The sequence below is a fragment of a genome, unplaced genomic scaffold (assembly GCF_019419815.1).
Source record: "Pyrus x bretschneideri cultivar Hongxiangsu unplaced genomic scaffold, Pyrus_bretschneideri_v1 Contig66, whole genome shotgun sequence".
Classification (NCBI taxonomy): Eukaryota; Viridiplantae; Streptophyta; class Magnoliopsida; order Rosales; family Rosaceae; genus Pyrus; species Pyrus x bretschneideri.
Genome location: NW_025999805.1, coordinates 1,461,293 through 1,482,484, shown reverse-complemented (window position 1 = coordinate 1,482,484; position 21,192 = coordinate 1,461,293). Strand labels below are relative to the sequence as shown.

The 21,192-nt window shown below is 34.2% G+C and overlaps 3 protein-coding genes across 4 annotated transcripts; all 3 read left to right on the top strand.

The window, feature by feature from the left end:
* The first annotated feature begins 6,709 nt into the window (after positions 1-6,709).
* Positions 6,710-7,822, top strand: LOC103951368. Its single transcript, XM_048573289.1, has 3 exons — positions 6,710-6,965; positions 7,103-7,166; positions 7,373-7,822. The coding sequence occupies exons 1-3, from the start codon at positions 6,811-6,813 to the stop codon at positions 7,385-7,387; spliced, it is 234 nt and encodes a 77-aa protein (XP_048429246.1). The 5' UTR covers positions 6,710-6,810; the 3' UTR covers positions 7,388-7,822.
* LOC125468004 (nucleolin-like) lies at positions 7,394-8,022 on the top strand. The gene is made up of 2 exons (XM_048573314.1): positions 7,394-7,505; positions 7,550-8,022. The coding sequence occupies exons 1-2, from the start codon at positions 7,394-7,396 to the stop codon at positions 8,020-8,022; spliced, it is 585 nt and encodes a 194-aa protein (XP_048429271.1).
* Positions 8,023-14,555: 6,533 nt separating this feature from the next.
* Positions 14,556-19,578, top strand: LOC103951369 (probable beta-1,3-galactosyltransferase 2). Of its 2 annotated transcripts, none has more exons than XM_048573338.1 (11): positions 14,556-15,128; positions 15,961-16,054; positions 16,138-16,199; positions 16,276-16,487; positions 16,580-16,643; positions 17,238-17,310; positions 17,482-17,602; positions 17,838-17,925; positions 18,008-18,133; positions 18,223-18,332; positions 18,528-19,389. In XM_048573338.1, exons 1-11 carry the CDS (start codon positions 15,016-15,018, stop codon positions 18,545-18,547), a joined length of 1,083 nt encoding a protein of 360 aa, XP_048429295.1. In that variant the 5' UTR covers positions 14,556-15,015; the 3' UTR covers positions 18,548-19,389. The 2 variants fall into 2 exon arrangements, with proteins under 2 accessions (XP_048429295.1, XP_009361000.2); XM_009362725.3 differs by having other exon boundaries at positions 14,566-15,128; positions 19,147-19,578.
* The last annotated feature ends 1,614 nt before the right edge of the window (positions 19,579-21,192 follow it).

Sequence of the window (21,192 nt, the reverse complement as noted above, 5' to 3'; positions counted from 1 at the left end):
AAGGATGTTTACTTGGGCGGAACGAGTATTGAAATTATTTTGATCCTTGACTCTTTACGTGTTTATCAACGCATACAAAATAAAAAAAAGTATGTGAATCCCACAATACAATCAGTAATTCAGTGCTTATAAAAGTCAAGAACTAGATTTGATTCAGAGGGGCAATTGATCCTCTGGTCCAGATTTGATTAAGAGGGGTAATTGATCCTTTTGTCATTTTCTCTTCCGTATTTATGACTTCTTCGATTCTTGATTTTCCCATGATATAAGTTTATGGTGTCAATTTGTCGCGACCCCACTTTTAGATGACGGTCACAGCCGTAGCCGTCTTGTGCACATCATTGCACCACATTAGCAATCAGATTCAACAACTTAATTCTGATGTTTCTTGATAATTATTAAGTTTTAAGGACCCTTTTCCCTAAGATTCTTTTGCTTCTTTTTCAAGTAATCATAGGGGTGAATTTAATTGGAATTTTGAGAGTTTTAACATTTTTTTTTTTTTTTTACAAATTTAAGAGTACTCAGGATTTTAAATGATTCTTTGAAAGTCTAAGTATATTCATTCAAGATTTTAAAAGAGTTTTTAACAATCCAAGTGTGTATCCAGCAAGAATTGATTTTAAAAGATTTTAAAAAGTTGGTGAATTCGTGAAAATTTGATAATGTATTTTAAACATTTACAAATAGCACCTCTACCCCTACGAATTTGAGGAAATTCATTCAAAATTTTACTAGAAATTAATTGGGGGTGTATTCAATTAGGAAATTGAGAAATTTTAATGGATTTTATGGACTTTAACTGGTTTGTTAAGATTTCATATAAAATTTTGATTCAATTACCTCGAAATTTCATGGGGAGATGTGAGATTTCTGGATGTTTAAAATATATTACAAAATCTCTCTAATTCCCTCTCATTTCTTAACTTTTCCAAATTCTTTAAATTCAAATTATAATTGAATACATATGTATAAACTTCTTTAAATTTATAATTTAATACACCTGAATTTTTTAGGATTTTAATAAACTATCTTAAAATCCTTATTGAATACACATTGAATTTCAGATAATCACTTAAAATCCTGATTGAATATCCCTAAATTCATTAAAAGAATTAAATTCTCTCAAAATCTCAATTGAATACACATTCATCAAAATTCATCAACTTATAAATCCATTAGGATTTGTCAACATCCCGATCGAATACAACAATAAAATCTTATCTCACTAAATAAGATTCATTATATAAATTATAAAATATCACTGCATTTGATTTTGTATCATATCTTTCAATCAAATAATTAGAAGAAAATGACGGTATTTGCTCATGCTTTTTTTACCTTTGGCATGCACGAAAGATGCAACTTGGTACGTCCAAATACGATGAATGACGGCTTTCGACGTTACATGTGGGGACTCACATTGATGTTTACAACAGAATATTCCAAACTCTAGATTTCCCTTTCAATCACACAGTTTTATTTTGTTCTTGTCTTGATTCGACTCATCACTTCTTCGTTACAATTTAAACATGCATGCATCACTTTTCTTTCGTTTTTGTCCTTCTTAAAATGTCCTCAACGGCTCAAAATTTCCCCAAAATTCTCAAAATTCTTCTTTTGATATCTTTCTCTCTCTTATATATGTGTTTATAAATTAAAGGTATGTTATGAACATCAAATATTGGAATTAAATTTTATAAACCACATGATGCAATTGTTGATAATTGAATTATTATTTAAATGTTGATTAACATGCTTATTTTATATTAATGACACGTTATATGATTTGCAAATTTAATCTTCCTAACATTTGCTCATAAATTAAATATGATTTGTATGCTTTGCGTATTTTTTTTTTCAACTGATGGGTAGTTCTCTTTTCTCTTTTATTTTAATTTTTTTTGTCGAATTTTTGTTTTAACGTCTATGTTTACTTTTTTGGGAATTTTAACGAAAAGCTCCCGGTATTGTTCATTTTAAAGAAAAATCATATTTTTACACTAAAAAATCAATCATGGTATTATTCACTTTACCATTTATTTTGTTTTTATCGTTAAAACTCAAAGTTTTCAAGTCATTTTCATTAGTTTTTCTTACTTTTTTTTCACATTTAGGGGATGTATCAATTAAGATTTTGAAGGTTTTTAAAAGAATTATAAATGCGTGAAGTTTGATGGAATTCTAATGGAGTTTCATAGGCTCAATATGAATTCATTCAAAATCTTAGGAGAGAAGCCTGTTTTCCTAAAACTTAAAATACACTATAAAATCTTTCTAAATTCATCAAAATTCTTAATTTTTAGAATACTTTAAAATCAATTCCTAATTGAATATCTGAATATGCACGAAGTTTTATGAATTACTTTAAAATTTTGATTCAATAACCATAAACTTTCATAAATTCATTTAAAATCTTGATTAAATACCCTTAAATTTATAATCTCTTATAAAATCTTTTAAACTCGGAACTAAATATAACTCCTGAAGTCTTTCCATTCATTATAATTACCTAAGTACCATTTCTAACATTTTTTTTCTTTCCGGGTAACAATTTTCACTCTCGAATTCTCCTTTCTCTTAAAACCATTTTCCTTTCCTTAGTATTTATGTAAATATTTGGTTACAACTTACAACAATTGCTTAAGCCATAGCTGTTGACTCTGATTCATTGCATATAAATACATAATTATAGAATCTAACAATAGGGGAAGTAAACATTTTCCAAAGCGTAATGTTATTCATATCATGTTTTTGTACCACATTTTTATATCATCTTAGATGACATTTAATGTAGACAACCATATCATTTGAATTAATCAAAATTTTAAATTTAGTTCATTATTTAATAAACTAATAATTAAGAAAAACTAGTTAATTAAATGATGATTGTGGTATACAAGGAGTCTTTCTCCTTCATTTCTTTGGGTTTTGCAAATTTTTCAAATGATGTGGCTGTTCACATCAGATGTTACTAAGTTGGTATATAAATATGATATGAATATCATTACTCTTTTCCCTAATTTAACATGTGCACATCCGCTGCCTAAAGAAAAATGAGGAATCAAATCTGAGGAAGTAGACACAGCAACGGAAGGCAAAGAAAAATTTATTAATTAATTGTGCATCGGAATATTGCTGTATTATTTATTATAATGTCTAAAAAAAATGAAATGATATATAACTCAACAAATCCAAGTGGGTGTTGAAAGGAAGGCATCCCACCAACAACTAGTAATTTGAAGTAATCAATCGATTCAGCGTCCTCATTACTCAGCCACTCATTTGAGCATTTCCAGAGTAAAAATATCTACATCAGCAATAATAATAAATAAAAAAAATAGCATTAGTGATTTTTAATTGAAATGCCAATTTCTATGTGGTATGATATGAATTGACAACAAAAATAGTTGCTGTCAAATTCGACAACAACTTCAAATATATTTTAAATAATTAATAAATGTTTTTGGGAACTGTTATTAGCAATAAAAAAATCTCATTTTGCACTCCTCACAAGTATATTTTTCTTTTTAATTATAAAAAGTTTAGACCAACTCCAATGGTTGGGCTAAAAGTCAAATTTTTTAGCCCGGAAAATTTAGCTTTTAGCCCAAAAACAGCTTTTCTGCTTCAATCGTTATGAGCTAAAATTTTAGCTCGGAATTATTAAAGAATGAACTTAGGCTATTTTTTTCTTAAATTAAATTAAAAAAAAATAAATATATAGACTATCGTAAATTAATTTTATGAACATTTTAGTCTAAAAATATTTAAATTCCGATAAATATTGAAAAATCACTAAATTTTCCACAAAACAAGCCTTCAACTTTCACCAATCTTTCAACCCCGGGCTAACTTCAACTTTCACCAATTTGGAAATGGAAAGAAATGGTAGAAAGATAAATTGGAAGAATTGTAGGAGAAAATTGAGTTTTGTGTGAATTTTTGAACAAATACATAGGTATTTATAGAGTTTTTGGGTGAATTTTGAGTTAAATAATTTTTTTAAATTATTTTAGCCATTAGATTTAAATTTGGGCCGTTAAATCTTTTTTTTTATCGTTAGATTTGATTATATTCGATTTCAGCTGTTGGATTCAATGTATTTTAAAATAACATATCCAACGGTCCTTAAACCCCAGCCATTGGATGTCAATTATAGCCGTTGGGATGATGATGTTGGCTGACAACCACCTGATTGCAGGGCCCACCCTTGTCTAGAAAGCATTGCAGGCCCAATGCGTGAGGCGCGTACGCGTGTGGGCGAGCCGAGAATGGCCGAAGTTCCAGCAAGTCCACTCGCATGAGGGGGGAATTTGGCCCAGCTTTGGCATTTGACTTTTAGCCCAAAGATTTGGCTTAGGTTGAAGTGGGTTTTGTTTTTTGTGTTGGGGGGGGGGTAGGAAATGGAGGGAAATTTGACATTTAGCCCATTGTTGGAGATGGTCTTAGAGTGCAAATGAGATTTTGGAGTGAAAATAACAATTCTCATGTTTTTTTTTTAATCATTTTTATTAAGAAAAACTAATGAAAAGAATTTCAAAATTTTGAATTTTCACCAAAAGTCATCTTATAATTTTAATTAAGGGGAGTTTTAACGAAAAGCCCACAATTCTATTTACTTTAACGAAAAACCACATTTTTATACTAAAAAGTCAATTTTGATACTATTCACTTTACCCTTTATTTTGTTCTTATCATTAAAACTCAAAGATTTCAAGTTATTTTCATTAATTTTCCTTTTATTTAATGATAAGGACAATAAAACGGAAAAAAAAAAAAAATTAATAGTAGTCTTCAAGCGCGTGGAAGAAGCATTTATCCTTGGCTCTCTCCTTGCTCTCGTTCCGCCGTTCGTCTGTCCCATCTCCTCCCGTTGCTCTCTTGCTCCAGTTGTCCTTCAGAAGAATCAGAACAAGATAGCTGAACATGTGAAGGGGGATCATGAACCACAAATCATCGAAGCGTCCCAGTATTGTTAAATTCAAAGAAGTCAGTGAGCATAACAATCCTAGATATATAAATGAAGAAGAAAGCTTGCTGTACGATGGTGTAAATAATCCATCCGTAAAGTATTAAAGCTCTGTCAATAAAAGTGGCAAGAAAGACTTCAGAGGTTCCAAATGCTTGTAGGCTTCTCGTTTGGAAGCAGCAACATGAATCTCTAATCATTTGGAAGCAGCAAAGAAAGACTTTAGAGGTCCCAAATGTGATTTTATAAACTCAAACATGAGTAATTAAAGTGTACACACAAATCATATATGTGAACTGATCTTGTTATGCTAACAAAAAAAAACAAGTGCTAAGAACATATGAGATTAGAATTATCTGGGTTCAGTTTTAGAAATAGTGTAGTGCCCGTGTTGAATTTTAGAAATAGTTGTAGTATTTGTGTTTAGTTTCGAAAATAATTAGTGTTTAATTTTCTGAAATAGTGTAATACCGTTCAGTTTAAAAAAAATATATATGTGATAGATGCGCAGGTATCAGCACGGCAAGTTTTTATTACTTTTTCTATTTTATTTTTATTATATTAAACTTTTGTCATTTTCATTAAAGTTTAAGTCTTTTTCATTAAATAAAATTATTAGATGATTTTTTTTGTTAAAATTTTTCATTAAAGTTTAAGTCTTTTTCACTTAATAAGGTTATAAGATACTTTTTATGAAAACTAATGAAAAGGACTTAAAAACTTTGAGTTTTAACGATAAAGACAAAATAAAAGGTAAAGTGAATAGTACCATGATTGACTTTTTAGTGTAAAAATATGATTTTTCATTAAAGTGAACGGTAACGGGAGCTTTTCGATAAAGTTCCCTATTTTTTTTGTTTTTGTTAAAATAAACTTTACTCAAGTCTTTATCATTAAAGCTCTCTTTTAATTAGTATCTTTTGTTTTGAAAATACTTATCACAATTATGAAAAGTAAATTTGTAATTAATAATAGTTTAAATTTAACATATCGTGTAGGAAACAAAATTTTAAAAAGATCAACGTGCCACATTTAGCCTTCAAATTTAAATTTTATGTTTAAAATTTGACATGTTCTTTAAAGATGAACTTAGTTGTTTGCTTCTTTTTCTCCAAATAATAAATAAATAGCATCACCCGGGAAGATCCCTCCTGCCCAAATTATATTCACCAAGGAAGGCTACATTGTAGCAAAGTCCCTAATCCATACCACTAAGTTTAATCTTTTCGTTAACTTCATCAATTTCATTATTAAGTTAAGCTTGGGGGGTTAAAATAGGAATTTCATTCACAAAATAAGAATTTTTTTTAAAGAGAAAGACTTGGTTCCTGAAGAAAACTCCTCCTTAAAATATCTCGTGACTTATTCACAAAACTTTATGCTTATGATCGAAATTCTTTAAGGATTGACTAAGTGATCTTAGTTTTAAAGGGTTTTTTGCCGATATGATATTTACATAATGATTTATAATATGAACAATTCTGATCATAAACACGAAAATTTTGTGAATACTGCCATGAAGTCAACTCATCTTTAACCTTAAGGAGCCAAGTAGTTCTCTTTTTAAAATAAATTAGTTTTGTTTCTGTGTGAAAAAGAGCACTATAGCCTTAAATTTGACGGAAAAGAAGGATTTGACGGAATGACCATTCATGCAACATATATTTAAGTTGGAGGATGAGAAAAACTAATATAAGAGCGACAAACACTAAATATCAAGTAAAGTTCAAGACCTTTGCTACCACGTACCCTTAACGGGAATCTCTTTTTTTATTGTTTTTATTTACCTTTCTTCTTGAATTCAAAGTCAAAACTTGTTGGGAACCAAAAGTAAATTCATGGAAAACCATCAACTGGGAGTCCTACAAAAGGAGGTCTGTCTTGTTCATGCCACTTTTTCACCGCCCTTTTGCACCTGTGGGCCTGTGGCTGCTGCTTCACTTCTCCATAAATTCTACCCCTTCGAAGTGGTACTCTTTCAATCATCCCTCGGGTAAGATTCTTGTCAAAACCATTTTCTTCCTTGAGCTTTTCATTTTCTGGGGAAAGAAAAGAAAGGAAAAGAAAGGAAAAGAAAATCATCTTCAGAAACTCTCTCTTTAACTTGATGTTTGCTTTGCCATGTTGCAGAGATACCCCTTTGATTGGAATCTTGGGAAAGTTGTGGTGCCTGGCGGTTCTCAATCATAGAAAGGTAGATTTTTATTTCCCTCAACTGAGACACCTTTTAAACCCTCTGAAGTAATCTTTGAGGATCTCTCTACATAATCTTCTTCTGAACCCGAGTTCGAATCTCCCTCTCCATAGTTTTGACTAGATTCAAATATCGCTCGCATAAAAAGTAATCTCTGTGTTTCCAAGTTGTATTCATTTTTTTGGTATTTCAATTTCTGTGGATAGGTAGGCAGGGAATAATAAGCAATGGACAATAGGTATGGCCTATTAAGGCAGTGCAGTGGAGTTTGGAGGGCCTTGAGAGATGGAGACTTTGAGGAAGAAGATGTTTGGGAGGTTCTAAAAGAGAGGAACAATGGTAAAGACATGGCTACTGGATCCAAAAGTTCCATGTTTCTGTAGCAAGGCACCTCCCAACTGCTGCAAGAATGATTCCAAAACCCAGCAGCCACAATTACGCCAGTGGCAGCAGCTGCAGCAGCAGCAATACTACCAATCATGAAGCCAAAATTGTGCAGCAATCAGCACCTGTCAACATTCCTGATTGGTCCAAGTTGTACGGTCAGAAACCAAACAAGGCCTCCAAGAATGTTTCTTGGCGAAAATATGAGGGCGGTGACGATGATGATGAAGGCAGGGATGATGGCGGCAGAGATAGCAGTGATGATTATGAGGTGGAGGAGGAGGAGGAGGAGGAGGAGGAGGAGTATGATCCAAAGGAACCCCCTCATGAGTTTATTGCTAGGAGGCTTGCAAGGAGTCAGATTTCTTCTTTTTCTGTTTGTGAAGGTGCAGGGAGGACCCTCAAAGGGAGGGATCTCAGCAAAGTGAGGAATGCTGTTTTATCAAAAACTGGATTTCTTGAGTCACTATGATGTTTTGTAGGCCTTCTTCTCTCATCCAATGCAAATTATGAAGGTCATGTTATCATTTTCGTGTCATTGTATAGGGTTTTTTTTTGTCAGATAATTTCATGTAGTTCATGTTTTAGGGGAGCAAGAAATCCAATTTAAGTTTGTAGAATTGTCACGGAATTCATCTCCCCTTTCCCATGTTATAATTTTCATGTCATTGTATAGGGTTTTTTTTTGTTAGATAATTTCATGTCGTTCAAGTTTTAGGGGAGCAAAAAAATCCAATTTAAGTTCGTAGAATTGTCATGGAATTCATCTCCCCTTTCCCCATGAATTTAATTGCACATAATTCCCATTTTTCATATGTTTTGACCATCATAATATGTCGTTTACTTATTCGTTGTATGTATGAATAGCGTCTCGTTTGTTTTCCCTCATTTATAGGCGGTTATTACTTGTGTATGAGTCATCATTGTAAGATGTCTACTCAGACTCCATTAGGAAATCTCGATTGGGCCAAAAGAAGACTATCATTGAATAACAATATAAAATTATGGTCAAAACACCATAAGCACAGCACCAAGTAGATAAAGAAATAACATGATATTACCGATTTACGTGTGTTCTGGTCGAGTAAAAATTGGACCATTGAAAGAGTTTCATTAATTTGCCAACAAATCATGAAATCACTATGTCAGAATTAAAATGATTATCCTGAGTATTATATCATAATGCTACTAACATTATCTTGTAAACTCTTTAGTTTCTCGTTCTCCCTTTATGAATGTGGCCAAAACTGGCTCAAATTATATAAACATTTTCGTGGTTTGGCCCATCTCATCTTTATTTAAGTAATAAGGTTAGGTTTTTCCAAAAAAATAAGAAGTAATAAGGTTAGGTGGGCAAAGACGTATTAGAATACTCCTTGTACACTGGCCACACTTAAAAAAGATTTCTCTTACTCCATAATTGCAACTTAAAATTTTCTCTTACTCCATAATTGCATGACATCAATATACATCAACCCTCTGTTTAGTGATAAAAAAGCCTAATTGGATTATTAGTTCCTGTGATAATGGGATAGTCGGAACATAGTTTATGTAGTAAAAAAATTACGACCCTTATGGTGAAATCTGTTATGATTTAGGTCTAAAATTAAAAGTTTTGCTAACTCTTCGTTAATTGTTGGCACGGGAACCACACATGTGAGGTTAACTTTATATTTTTAGCCTCACGTGTGAGACTCGCATGCTAACAATTAACGAAGAGTTGACGAAACTTTAATTTTGGACCCAAATCCTAACTAACTTCACCACACAAGTTTAGACCTAATTTTTTTACTACATAAGTTATCTTTTGACTACTTTATCACTACGAAGACTATTAATCTAATTAAGCCCTAAAAGAATTAATGTGCTGTCTTAGCACAGTAAATCCATTCTGTAATCTCTCCAAAGCAAGTTGCCTTCTACCCTTTGAATGCATCCAAATATTGTTACTCTATGTCCTTGGCTCCTAAAGTATATGGAGGAAGGACCTCACCACATATAAATCTGAGAATTGAAAGAGACCTGTTACCAAATTCATGGTATTAATTATTTAATTTAATCTAATTCTTTATTTTTCTTTTTGTTTTATTTCTTAAAAAAATGAATAAAAATGGTGCAATCTCTGACTGGTTAAGCTAGAAAACAAGTTTCAATGAGCTTTTTTAATCTCTCTGCTCTTAGTGTTAGTCTTGTTTTTTAACTGTTTAAACATCATACCTCTTTTTGGCATTTGGCCTATGACCAAGAGTTACATTTTGTCTCCTAAATTTAAAATCTCCACTCTTATTATATAAGCATGCCAACTGGTCACTTATTCTTAATTTATTGGGCAATGAGTGGTTGCACTTTATTGATAAAAAATATATTGCTTTCATTCTTTACAATATGGCAAATTCTGATGAGTAAATCATGATCATCTCAATGGTAGATTAGAAATGCTACGATCAATCGTACACCTGAGCGAGAATTGATTTTGGGTGTTTATATTTGTCATTTTCCCAACACATCCTAGCGTTATTCCTTTTACTATTATAATTCAACAATTGTGCAACACATCCTATCATTATACATTTTTTGAAACTTAACTTGAGCCTTACTTAATCCTCTTAAATTCAACTCTTGTCTCACTCCCAATTTTGCAAAAATAGTTAATAAGTTTGTCAAAACGTTTAAGTAGCACAAATGAGACCCATTGTTGTTGATTTGTGTCATATAAGTGCCATATGGTTAAACAATTAGTAAAAATAAGAATTTTCATTCAAAATTTTCATTTCAAAATAAGAAAAATGAAATTCCACAACATTTTTTAGGGACACATTCAAAAGGTTCAATTAGCGCCACCAAACTTGTAACGGATTTGTTAAAGAGTTTTGATAATAAGAGGGGAAGTGAGACGAGTTGAGTTTCAGATAATTAAACAAATTTTAAGTTTCAATAAATTAAATGAGACTTGAATTGAGTTTTAAAGAATGTTTAGGTAAACCTTTTGAAACTCCTATGTTATAATTTAGAACAACAGTAATTGAAATTACTTATTTTACTTTAAATAACAGCTCTACGGATGTCTGGGAGAGGAAAATAAGAATAATCATTTTGGACTCAACCCTAAATATTTGAGAGAAATAAACAAATAACGAAATAAATAAAGCTTTACAGGTCACTTGGAGAACAATATTTATAATATTTCATAGGACATTATATAAAAACAAACTTAGCAGCCATATATGGACTAGCAATAGGACTCTATCACATTCACATGCATGGCTCTAATGTTTAGTGCGATCTTCCCCCCTTTAATCCTCTTTAATCTATTACTTGTTGCCTGCACTTTACAGCACTGGTCTCTCGACATATTTGCTTATGTAAGGATAGGAAAAGTAACTTTCTTTTCTTAGGTCAAATCTTTGCTGATAAAGTATTTTTAAACACAATCGTTCATGCACATATAAAAAACGGAATCAGAAATTTGCTACTGTAACAGTATGATTGACATACTTATGGAATTAAAATATTAAAATATAGACAAGTTTGTGCCTTTACTTTTACTTTTTATAATTTATTATTGCATTCGTCAAACAACTTGACCACTTTGATTTAAAAAGATCAAAAGAAACGTAAGAAACATTGGGGCTGGATTGCATATTCACAAAAGATTAATGAATGACTATTTCAATGTCCTTATATGTTGTGGCTTTGCCACGATAGATACACGCGTACAATGAAATTATTATACGATTCATATCAGAAGAAACAATCTTCGTCTTTTTATATGTATCGACATCAAGAGTTTGAGACATGAAGAAAACAAGATATTGCATCAGCCTTGCCAAGCTTTTCTTCACTGGAAAATTTCTAATTCCTTGAGTGCCAAACTTCTCATTCCTTCATCATTTGTTTCCATCTCTTTTTCTTCAACTATTTAAAAATGCTTGTATCATTCTCACAAACTTCTCAACTTCTTTATTTGCTTCTCACTACAGCTACACACGCGTGTAGCACAAAAATGATCCGAACCGCTGTAGGCCGGATCCATTGACTTAACGGTTTAACCATAACTATGGGGCTGGACCTTGTCTTGGGCTAGATGGACGGACAGGTGGGCAGATGTACTCATGAATGGAACTAAGAAAGCTAACAGCATGCTTACGGTGCAAGGCAGCAGCTGCAGCAGCTTTATGGCTTGTTTACTTAGTAGCGGTGGGGTGGCCGCCTACGAGCTCAGCTCACACGTGGCCCGGCACAAGGCTGGCGCGGTGGTTGGCAGGGCGGCATGCATGGGCTCAAAGACTGAGAGCGGAGGCCTCACAATTTATAAGTACATGGCATACTCTGCCTACTTTGTCACTGAGTTTTGTGTGGCTCCTTTTGTTTCCGTGTCACCTAACCTGAGGGTGAGGGTGCATATCGTAGACCACTGAAATAAGAAGGAAAAAACATGGGTAAGAAGGGTTGTGTTTGTAATGAAATGAATGGTTGTGACATGTGACTGGTCAATCTAAACACAAAATGGATAATAATGTTAGAATAGGAATGTAAATATTGTAATTAATTCTATCGAGATTTCTTTTTATAATAAGTTTTCTGTATTAATTGTGACTAGGGTCGTAAAACCTATTCACATTTCCTTCAAGTGATGAGAAGAATAATAGTGCAGCATTCATGAATTCTAAGTTGGCATCACGAGCCTAGGTTAGAAATCAAAACGACAAAAAAAAAAAAAAAAAAAAAAAAAAGAGAGAAAAACAACTGCACATGAAGAAGAAGCCATTGTTCAATTGGCTTTTTTAATTGTGAAAAGAATAAAATTGAAGCATTCACGAATTTTAAATAATCATTATCTACTAGATAATTAGTGTGTGATATACTTTGATCGATATAGTCTCGAAGATTAGATGGACTGTTGCCTAACTCAAGTACGCTCCAATCTTTCATACTCGACTCCCAAGTTTGTAGTCATTCTCGTCGACCTATATCTCATCACTTCAATTTGGCTAACCTTTTGCAGAGATAATTCATCCTCAACGCTTATCATATCGCAATAGCGTTGCAATTACCAATTGAGAAGAATGGAAAGGGCAAAAGAGGAATGTAGAAATAGAAGGTACGTAGAACTTGTTCTTTTTTTTTTTTTTTGGATAAAGGAGATTCATTACCAAGAGAACACAATTACAGACAAAGGGGCGCAAATATACAGAAAATACAAAACAAAAAGTGAACCCCCAACACTAAACAAAAGCCCAACCCGAGAGAAAGCCCCAAAACAGAAAACACCACAAGACTAGCATCCTCCTCCGCCGTCGAAGAACCGGCCGTTGACCACAATCCAGTATCCCAGGCTAGAGATCACACCAAACACAGCCCCAAAGAAGAAGGCGCCAGCGTCCTCCACCGTACACCACACAAATCAAAACCGCAGCCACCAAAGGAAGAAGCTAGAGGGAAAGAACTTTCCCCCAGCAACAAAGCCGAAAACAGCATATAAGTGGAAGGTGGTGGTGGGTACACCATATGAGCCGAAGCTCTGCACACCTTCCTAGAAAACCGCACAACGCGGGTGGAAGAGATGGTTGCAGAATTGAACATGTGTGAGAATGATGTAGGACAGAAGCAAATGGAAAAGGTAGAAAATGGTTGGAGTAGAGTCATGGAGGTGGAAAAAAGTGAGAGAGAAGAAGAAAAAGGAAGGTTGGAAGTGGGACTGTCAGATCGAGACCGATGAAAGGTGAGATCGGAGGTCGTAGTGGGGGAATAACCAGAACAAATGGGCAGAAAAATCCGGAGAAAGCCAATCACACATAGAAGGGAAGAAGGAAGAGGAAGGAGGAAGAAAAGGAGAAGAAAACAGAAGAAGAAAAGGAAAAGAGGCAACCGACTCCAGCCGAAGCCAGAGTCGGCGCCGGAGTAGGAGGAAAAGCTGAAGACCCTCACTAAAAGGGAAAGGAAACTCTCACAGAGGAGAGAATGTCTCTCAGAGGGAGGTAGAGATCAGTTGGTGCCCCTCACGTAGAACTTGTCTTTGTCTTAGAGACATGCATCCAGGATTAGGACTTATGATTTATGAATCTAAACAAAAGTTCGAGGTTCCGATTAATCATTACGACCCTAGAACGAAGGTCACAACCCTACACAAACGCCCTCGCATAGTTGCAGGTACTGGCAATTCATTTGTTGGGGTCTGTTGATCTGTACAATCCATTATTTGAATCATGATGTTCTTTACACGTCCTCCACGTGTGCGTGCCATCTTCTGGTGTGTAATGGTAGTTGGGTTTTAGAACGTGAGATTATTTCGTATGCAATTAAATTTTAATCTCATTAGTGTTATTATTTAGTAATTATTTGTTACGAGTTTAAAAAGTATGCTATTTGTTTAGACATTGTCACGTATGATGACATAAAATAATTTACAACACAGTTTTAACCCAATTCAAATTTTGTTTCCATTGCTATGTGTACTGTGCCGACCTTTTCTTATATATGTTTTGTTAAGGTATACGCAATGTTCTTGTGATGTCAGGAAGTCCGAGGCTTAGACAATAAGCAATTTAATTGACCTGAAAAGTTTACTATTGCTAGTGTGCTTTAACTTAAAATGAGTAACTTCATTGAAAATTTATTTCTGTCTCGTGTCATCAACATATTAATAATATTAATCACCTACTTATTAAGAATAAACATATTTTTTTACTTTTCTCTATCATCATATGACATATTACGCAAGTCTTCTTCCTAATTGACTTATCACATAAACTAAGAGTAAAGACCTTTCCTACCAAAACGCTAACACAATTGAAAGAAATTTTCATAGGTCTCAACAGGGCTCTAAAGAATAAAATCCCCTTCCCCCTTTCTCCAAGAATAAATGCAGCCATCTCGAACCCTAGCCAAGCGAGACAGAGAAAAATATTGTACTCACTCGGTTTCATATAAGTTTTTCACGTCATTGGCAAACTTACTAATGTTTAACACCATTTAACTGCTCATGCACACAGACGTAAACTCATAGACCTTCTGTATCAGGCCAAAAAATGACTCAAGACTCTGAGTCTCAAATGGAATTGGTCTGCCATATTTTGAGGCAGAAATGCTTCCATAGATCATTGGTTAGGTAAGAAGTCGTATCAAAGTATGGAAAACCAAGCGTACAACTTGGGACATAAAATTGAATATGAAAGGTGTGTTAAGGTCAGTTACGTAATTTTGAGTCGGAAAACGCCATGGTTGTTGGGTCCTTTCTCCCACCTCCACCTTCTCTATAACTGCAATTTACAAACATAACACCCAGAAACCCACCGACAAAACCAGAACCTCCATTGTTTGAGCACTTGGAGGAGCCACTTGGGTGTTCCTTTTTTTTAAGGAACGTGGATTTCTGGATCTGAATTTTGGGTCAAACGAGTGCGTTGACTTCATTGACTTGGGATTGGTAAATGATTTAGCTTGATTGGTCGGATTTGAGAGAAGAATGTCTTGGAAGAGCAGAGAAGGAGAGGCATCGAAGAGTGCTTTTGTGTCTCGGAAATGGACCCTTTTGTTTTGCATTGGTTGCTTTTGTGCTGGGATGCTCTTCTCTGATAGGTAAATAATTTAAATTTCCACATATTTAAAGCTTCGATTTTTCTTTGAAATCCCAGAGAAAATGATTGGTTTGGTGAAGTGGGTAGCTCTCTTCCCCTTAAATTTGCTCAAAGATTTGGGATTTGGGATTATTTTTGTAATCTGGATGTGGAGTTTGGTGGGTTTTGAATTTGATGAGTGATGATGGATTTTTGAGCGTTTTCTGGGTTTTTGTAATTAATGCATCATTGCTGTATTTTTTTAATTGTTTAGTTAGTATCTTCAAAGTGGAGATTAATGATGATGACAGACTCGTTTAAAATTTAATTAGTGTTATTAACTGCTTCCTGGTTGAGTTCCCTTATTTTGTTGGCAGAATTGGTAAGTTTGTTGTGTCCCTTACAATGATGAGATTGGGATAGATCTGAATTTCATACAACAGATCCAATGCTTCAATTCAGACATCATTCTAGTAATCAGGTTTTGTCTTAATTGTTTTGTTCAAGAGATTAATCTGTTGTCCCTTCCTCCTTAAGTACTACGACATCACCTACTGCACCGCCCGCCCTCCTTCCCTAGTCCTTTTCTTTCCCTCCCCTTGCTTCTCATTGCCGGAAAACGTACTGATGGGGCGAGTCCTACATGAATTCTAAATTTAGGATATTGGTTTTTAACGTCGTTTATCTGCTTACTCTTCATATTCTGATTACTAAAATGTGCATACATTCCCATCAAAACATGTTATTACTTTGAACTTTACCAGAAGTGAATATGGCACGTTCATGCCAGAGTTTTTTTTTTAAATTCCACGCATGTGGTATACTGATAAAAAATAAATGAATTCTGCTAACAGAATGTGGTTAGTGCCTGAAATTGAAGACATATCGAGTACAACAAGGGTTGACGATGAAACACCGAAGTTAGGTTCTGGTTGTGATCCAACAATCGTAAGTACAATTTATCTAAACAGCCGGTTCTTTACCTTTTTGTTATTTGTTTATTCATCTTTACTTTTCTTTTTGTTTAAAAGGATGTAGAAAATGAACCAAAGGACGTTTACGGGGAAGTTTCAAAGACTCATCGTGCTATACAGTAAGCCATGCTGGAGCTCATCTCATTTTGTTGAAGTTGACTCGATGTTCTGTCTTATGACTTGTAAAATTTGCAGCATGCTGGATAAAAAAATTTCAAATTTGGAGATGGAATTAGCTGCTGCAAGGGCTGCGCAGGAATCTATTCTAAGTGGTTCACCAGTTGCAGAAAATTTAAAAATTCCTGAGACAAGAAAGAAAAGAAAATATTTGATGGTTGTAGGAATAAATACTGCTTTTAGCAGTCGAAAGCGCAGGGATTCAGTCCGTGCTACTTGGATGCCTCAAGGTTTTTTTTATCGATAACCTGCTTTCTTTATATTTTCTAACTATATGTGAATGCCTCTGACATTTCCTTTCTACTTTGTCTTCACTATATAGCCGATAAAAGAAAGAAGCTTGAGGAAGAAAAGGGCATTGTAGTTCGCTTTGTAATAGGTCACAGGTGGGTATTTGAACTCAAATATATTGGTTTTACTTTTGATTTGGTGTTTTAAGTTTTTACTGATATGAATTTCATGAAAGTGTCAGTCTTTCAGTAGAATATCGTGGAATTTGATTCTATCCCATTGGGATCTTTATCATGGGATAAACAACAATCTACTTGGAGCACTTTTTATTAGAAACATTTTGGAAATTATTTTGATAGAGTTCAATATTTTTTGTTCTCTGATTGTTTGGTGTCTTAGAATTGTGAATTTATTTTCCCCTCCCCTCCACCACCTGCATTATAATCCTACTCTCCATCATGTAAAGCAATAGTAATGCCAGACTACTGTCAGCTCCAATGTTTCTGTTATAGGTCCTTATATGCATACGTACGCATTTTATTTTGACTCCTGCATTTCTTAAACAAATAAAAACCTACATTTATTCTGTCTTTCAAAGTTAATGTTGTTCACATGATTTACCCTCGATTGTCTACGTTTTTATTTATCATACATAGTGACCTCAACGTTGAAATATTTTCCTTTTCTTAAACAAATAAAAACCTTTAACAAATAAAGCCTGATTTGTTTTTTCTTTTATCGATTGCTAGTGCTACATCAGGTGGTATCCTTGATAGAGCTATTGAAGCAGAGGAGAATAGGCATGGTGACATTATGCGGCTGGTAAAGCCTTTGTCTTTTCAGCTAGTTCAGTTAATCATTTTCATCTGGCAGAGGAACGCATATATTTGATGAAAAAGCTAATCAATTTTGTCTTCATATGAGGTATCTTCGTAATGTGTTGGTCTGAGAAAAAGCTAATCGATTTTGTCTTCATAAATTTGATGAAAGCAGGATCATGTTGAGGGCTACCTTGAATTGTCAGCGAAGACAAAAATATTTTTTGCCACTGCTGTTGCTTCATGGGATGCAGATTTCTATGTTAAAGTTGACGATGATGTACACGTAAATATAGGTATATAATCATCAGGCTTCTCTGTTCAAAATATGTCTTTTCAATGTTTACAAACTGGAAATTGGCTTTTCTAGAACTCATCTGAAATGGTGAAATCAGTCCTGTTTAAGGAGTCACTTGTGTTGGCATTTTTACTGGCACATTCTGATCTCCAGCTAGTGTGTAATAATTTTTGCTGTTATCATTCTCCCTTTTTTCTCTCAATGTTGATTTCATTCATCATATATAATTACAGGAACACTTGGAGCAACTTTAGCTAGGCATCGACCAAAGCCGAGGGTGTATATTGGTTGCATGAAATCTGGTCCCGTCCTTGCTCAAAAGTGAGCTGTGCACGCTTAATTTATTTCTTCCAGCTGGACATTTTTGGCAATCTCTCCCTTACCTTATTTTTTTTATTGACAGGGGAGTAAGGTATCATGAGCCCGAGTATTGGAAATTTGGCGAGGAAGGGAACAAGTATTTCCGTCATGCCACAGGCCAGCTCTATGCTATCTCAAAAGACTTGGCTACTTACATATCAATCAACCAGTATGTTTCTGTATTCTATATGGTAGAAGTCCTGCTGCTCAAATTATGTCTACCCTTTACTTATTTCTAATGTTATGCTAATCATCTAGGCATGTGCTACACAAGTATGTGAATGAGGATGTTTCTTTGGGATCGTGGTTCATTGGATTGGATGTGGAGCAGGTTGATGACCGGAGATTATGTTGTGGAACACCACCTGGTAATCTCATATCCATCTGTTTTTTCCCCCGCTTCTTTTTAACTTGCTTGGTCTTAATGAGGTTCCAATGGCAATAGTTTTGGAGACAAAAAGTTCGGGTGCCAAACATCTGCTTTATATGGTCGTGTTTATTTTTGTCACCTATAGTAAAAAAGTTGAATTATTTATTTTGGTTACACATTTTTAACTATGTAGCACGCCGGGAACCGGCATAGTTTGGTGGTCGTGACGTAAACTGGGTTACATGCTATTAGGCGTAGCTGTGTATGCCCCCATGGGGAGTTATCAGTCATTTTATTGTTCATTGAAATGTCAGATTAACTTTAACTTCCAGAGCATTTAGAATTGTTTCATGGTTTGATTACTGCCCCTTAATTGCTACACTTAATGTTTAGCTGATACCAGTTGCAATACACACCTGATCATGGTGACGAGTAGCTCATCTAAGATATCATGAGATCTTTGTTTGGATCCTGCGATTGTTTGAGCATTTCTTACCATGAGAGTTCACTTACATTTATGATGTATATTCTCATATGACTTACGTCTAAGACTTCAAGGTCGGGGTTGATGATGCGCGAAATAACGTGGGTGAGAGATGCCTGTTTTAATTCCTGTGGTGCTATTTCAATGTTACTAGTGTGGTTCAGTGTGTTTTGTGTGGGTTTACGCATTCATGCGTGATAACTTTTCATGTCCAGAATTGCAAAGAAAACACAATTGGAAGAAAGGTTATGATAGTTCAAGCCAGGAATAAATATTATCATGACATAGCGCATAGTTACAAGTTTAATGCTGTTAATTGTTACCACAGATTGTGAGTGGAAGGCTCAGGCAGGCAACGTCTGTGTTGCTTCATTCGATTGGAGTTGCAGTGGGATTTGCAAGTCTTCGGAGAGGATCAAGGAGGTCCACAGGCGCTGTGGAGAAGGTGAGAATGCTTTGTGGAATGCAGCTTTCTAATTGACAAAAAGTTCTTCCAAACTCGGGAGGAACATGTAAATGGCGTGAGCTTGTATCATAAAAATCCACACAGAGAAATTTTTTTTCAACACAACGATAGTAGCTGTCCTATTTCCTGGATTCTGCTCCATTTTAGACGAGGAGTGAGATACCCAATATCGAAACTTGAAAGAGGTGATAGATTGTCGTTAAAATCATTCTTTGATTGCTTCCGGGAACATTTGTATTGTAAGTCTTCCAATGTTAATGAAGTTCCAGAATAAGTGCCTGTTGGAATTTTTTCTATCTTTTTTTCATGTTGTAGAAGAAATGTTTATGATCTCTTTCCTTGGTGATGAAGCTTCAATGTGGCATCTCTGACCACTGACTAGTTGAGGGCCGGTTTGGTGTTGCTATGATTTGAAAAAAAACTGTATCTGCTGTGCTGTGAGAATAAGTAGCTGTGAAATAAAGTAACTAGAGTGTTTGATAATTTTTTTGTAAAAGTGCTTTCTTTTTTTTTTTAAAAAAAAAGGCAGTATTATAGTGTTTAAGAAACTTTTATATAAAACAGATGTGAAAAAAAGCTGGTTTTTCAAAGTTGGGTTTTGCAGCTTTGTGTTTTTGGCTTTTTTTCACCCAAAATTGTGAAAAAAAAGCTGAAGCTGAATGTTTACCAAACATAAAAAAGCTTCTAGCTTTTTTTGATAGTCATTTGTTTTAGAATCACCTCAGTACCAAACTAGGCTCAGTTGATGCGCTCATATGCAATTACATTCTGTACCAAATGCAACTCACCATATTTATATCCCATCCACCTCCCCCAGACTGCAGTGAATTTCAGTAGGTGAACCAAGTGAATTCAGTGACCAAAGGCATATTAACTTATTAAGTGACAAAACTCAACCATATTGGTCAGAGAAATGTTCCAAAAGTAAAAAAAATGTAGGAGAAGTCAATAAGTTATTATTAATTGAAACTTTCGTGAAATGAGTTTACTGTTTTCGTAGCGTTTTTTACCACTAATACAAGACTATATAACCTTGTATAATCACTTGGAATGCTACAGTGATTGTGAACACGTTACATATAAGTTCTTTTTCACCATCACTTGGAGCATTCTTGGTGGGAAATCATGTTTTCCACTGCAAAAGATAGTTAATAGAAAAAGGAAAAGAAGCAGAGAAGAGTTTAAAGATCAAACATGTCATGGTGAGATCATGTTTAGGGTGGATTTGTAGTTGTTGAAATGTCGAAAACAACGTTTTGTATCTACCTCTCTACTCACATAAACTATATACGATAAGATAGTAATACTCCATTACAAGGAAAGATGATGATCAAAATTGTTCTGCTGTCCACTTATAATTAGGGTTAACATTTTCTTGAAAAGCACAGCCAAATCTACTTTTAATCCGCCACGCCATCTGTTCTAGATATTCATCATAACGTCATGACATTATTTGCTGCGGCTGCACTGAAAAAGCAATGCCCCACTATCTTTCCTCTCTCCACTGACAAGGACACTATCCGCACCGAAAATTTGGAGCATTAGTTCCTAAAATTTGATTCAATTGGAGTTCTAGCTTTATCAAAAATAAAAAATAAAAAGTTAGTGAACGTTGGTCTTTGAAATTGTCACAACATGAAATATTAGTTGTTTTGAGTGATTATTAGAACTTCCGTTTTCTATTTGAAACCTTTCAGTTTGGACGAAAGTTTTAACCGCATTACTTAAAAGAATCTCTGCTTTACATTATGACAAGTTCATAAATGAATAGTCTCATATCTTTAATTCAAGAACTAAAGCTCTAATTTGTCACCCAAACATTTTATTTATTTATTTATTTAATACAAAAAAATCATAATAACAAGACCAATAAATCCACATTGATGATTTTTCCAAAACAAAGGGAAA

Bases quoted from the DNA above. Each gene is read 5' to 3' on its own strand.
- LOC103951368 (XM_048573289.1), top strand. From the start codon at position 6,811: ATGGAAAACCATCAACTGGGAGTCCTACAAAAGGAGGTCTGTCTTGTT. The intron at 6,966-7,102 runs GTAAGATTCTTG...GCCATGTTGCAG, and splicing joins CTCTTTCAATCATCCCTCGG to AGATACCCCTTTGATTGGAA.
- LOC125468004 (XM_048573314.1), top strand. From the start codon at position 7,394: ATGGACAATAGGTATGGCCTATTAAGGCAGTGCAGTGGAGTTTGGAGG. The intron at 7,506-7,549 runs GTAAAGACATGG...ATGTTTCTGTAG, and splicing joins TCTAAAAGAGAGGAACAATG to CAAGGCACCTCCCAACTGCT.
- LOC103951369 (XM_009362725.3), top strand. From the start codon at position 15,016: ATGTCTTGGAAGAGCAGAGAAGGAGAGGCATCGAAGAGTGCTTTTGTG. The intron at 16,055-16,137 runs GTAAGTACAATT...TTTGTTTAAAAG, and splicing joins CTGGTTGTGATCCAACAATC to GATGTAGAAAATGAACCAAA. The intron at 17,926-18,007 runs GTGAGCTGTGCA...TTTTATTGACAG, and splicing joins GGTCCCGTCCTTGCTCAAAA to GGGAGTAAGGTATCATGAGC.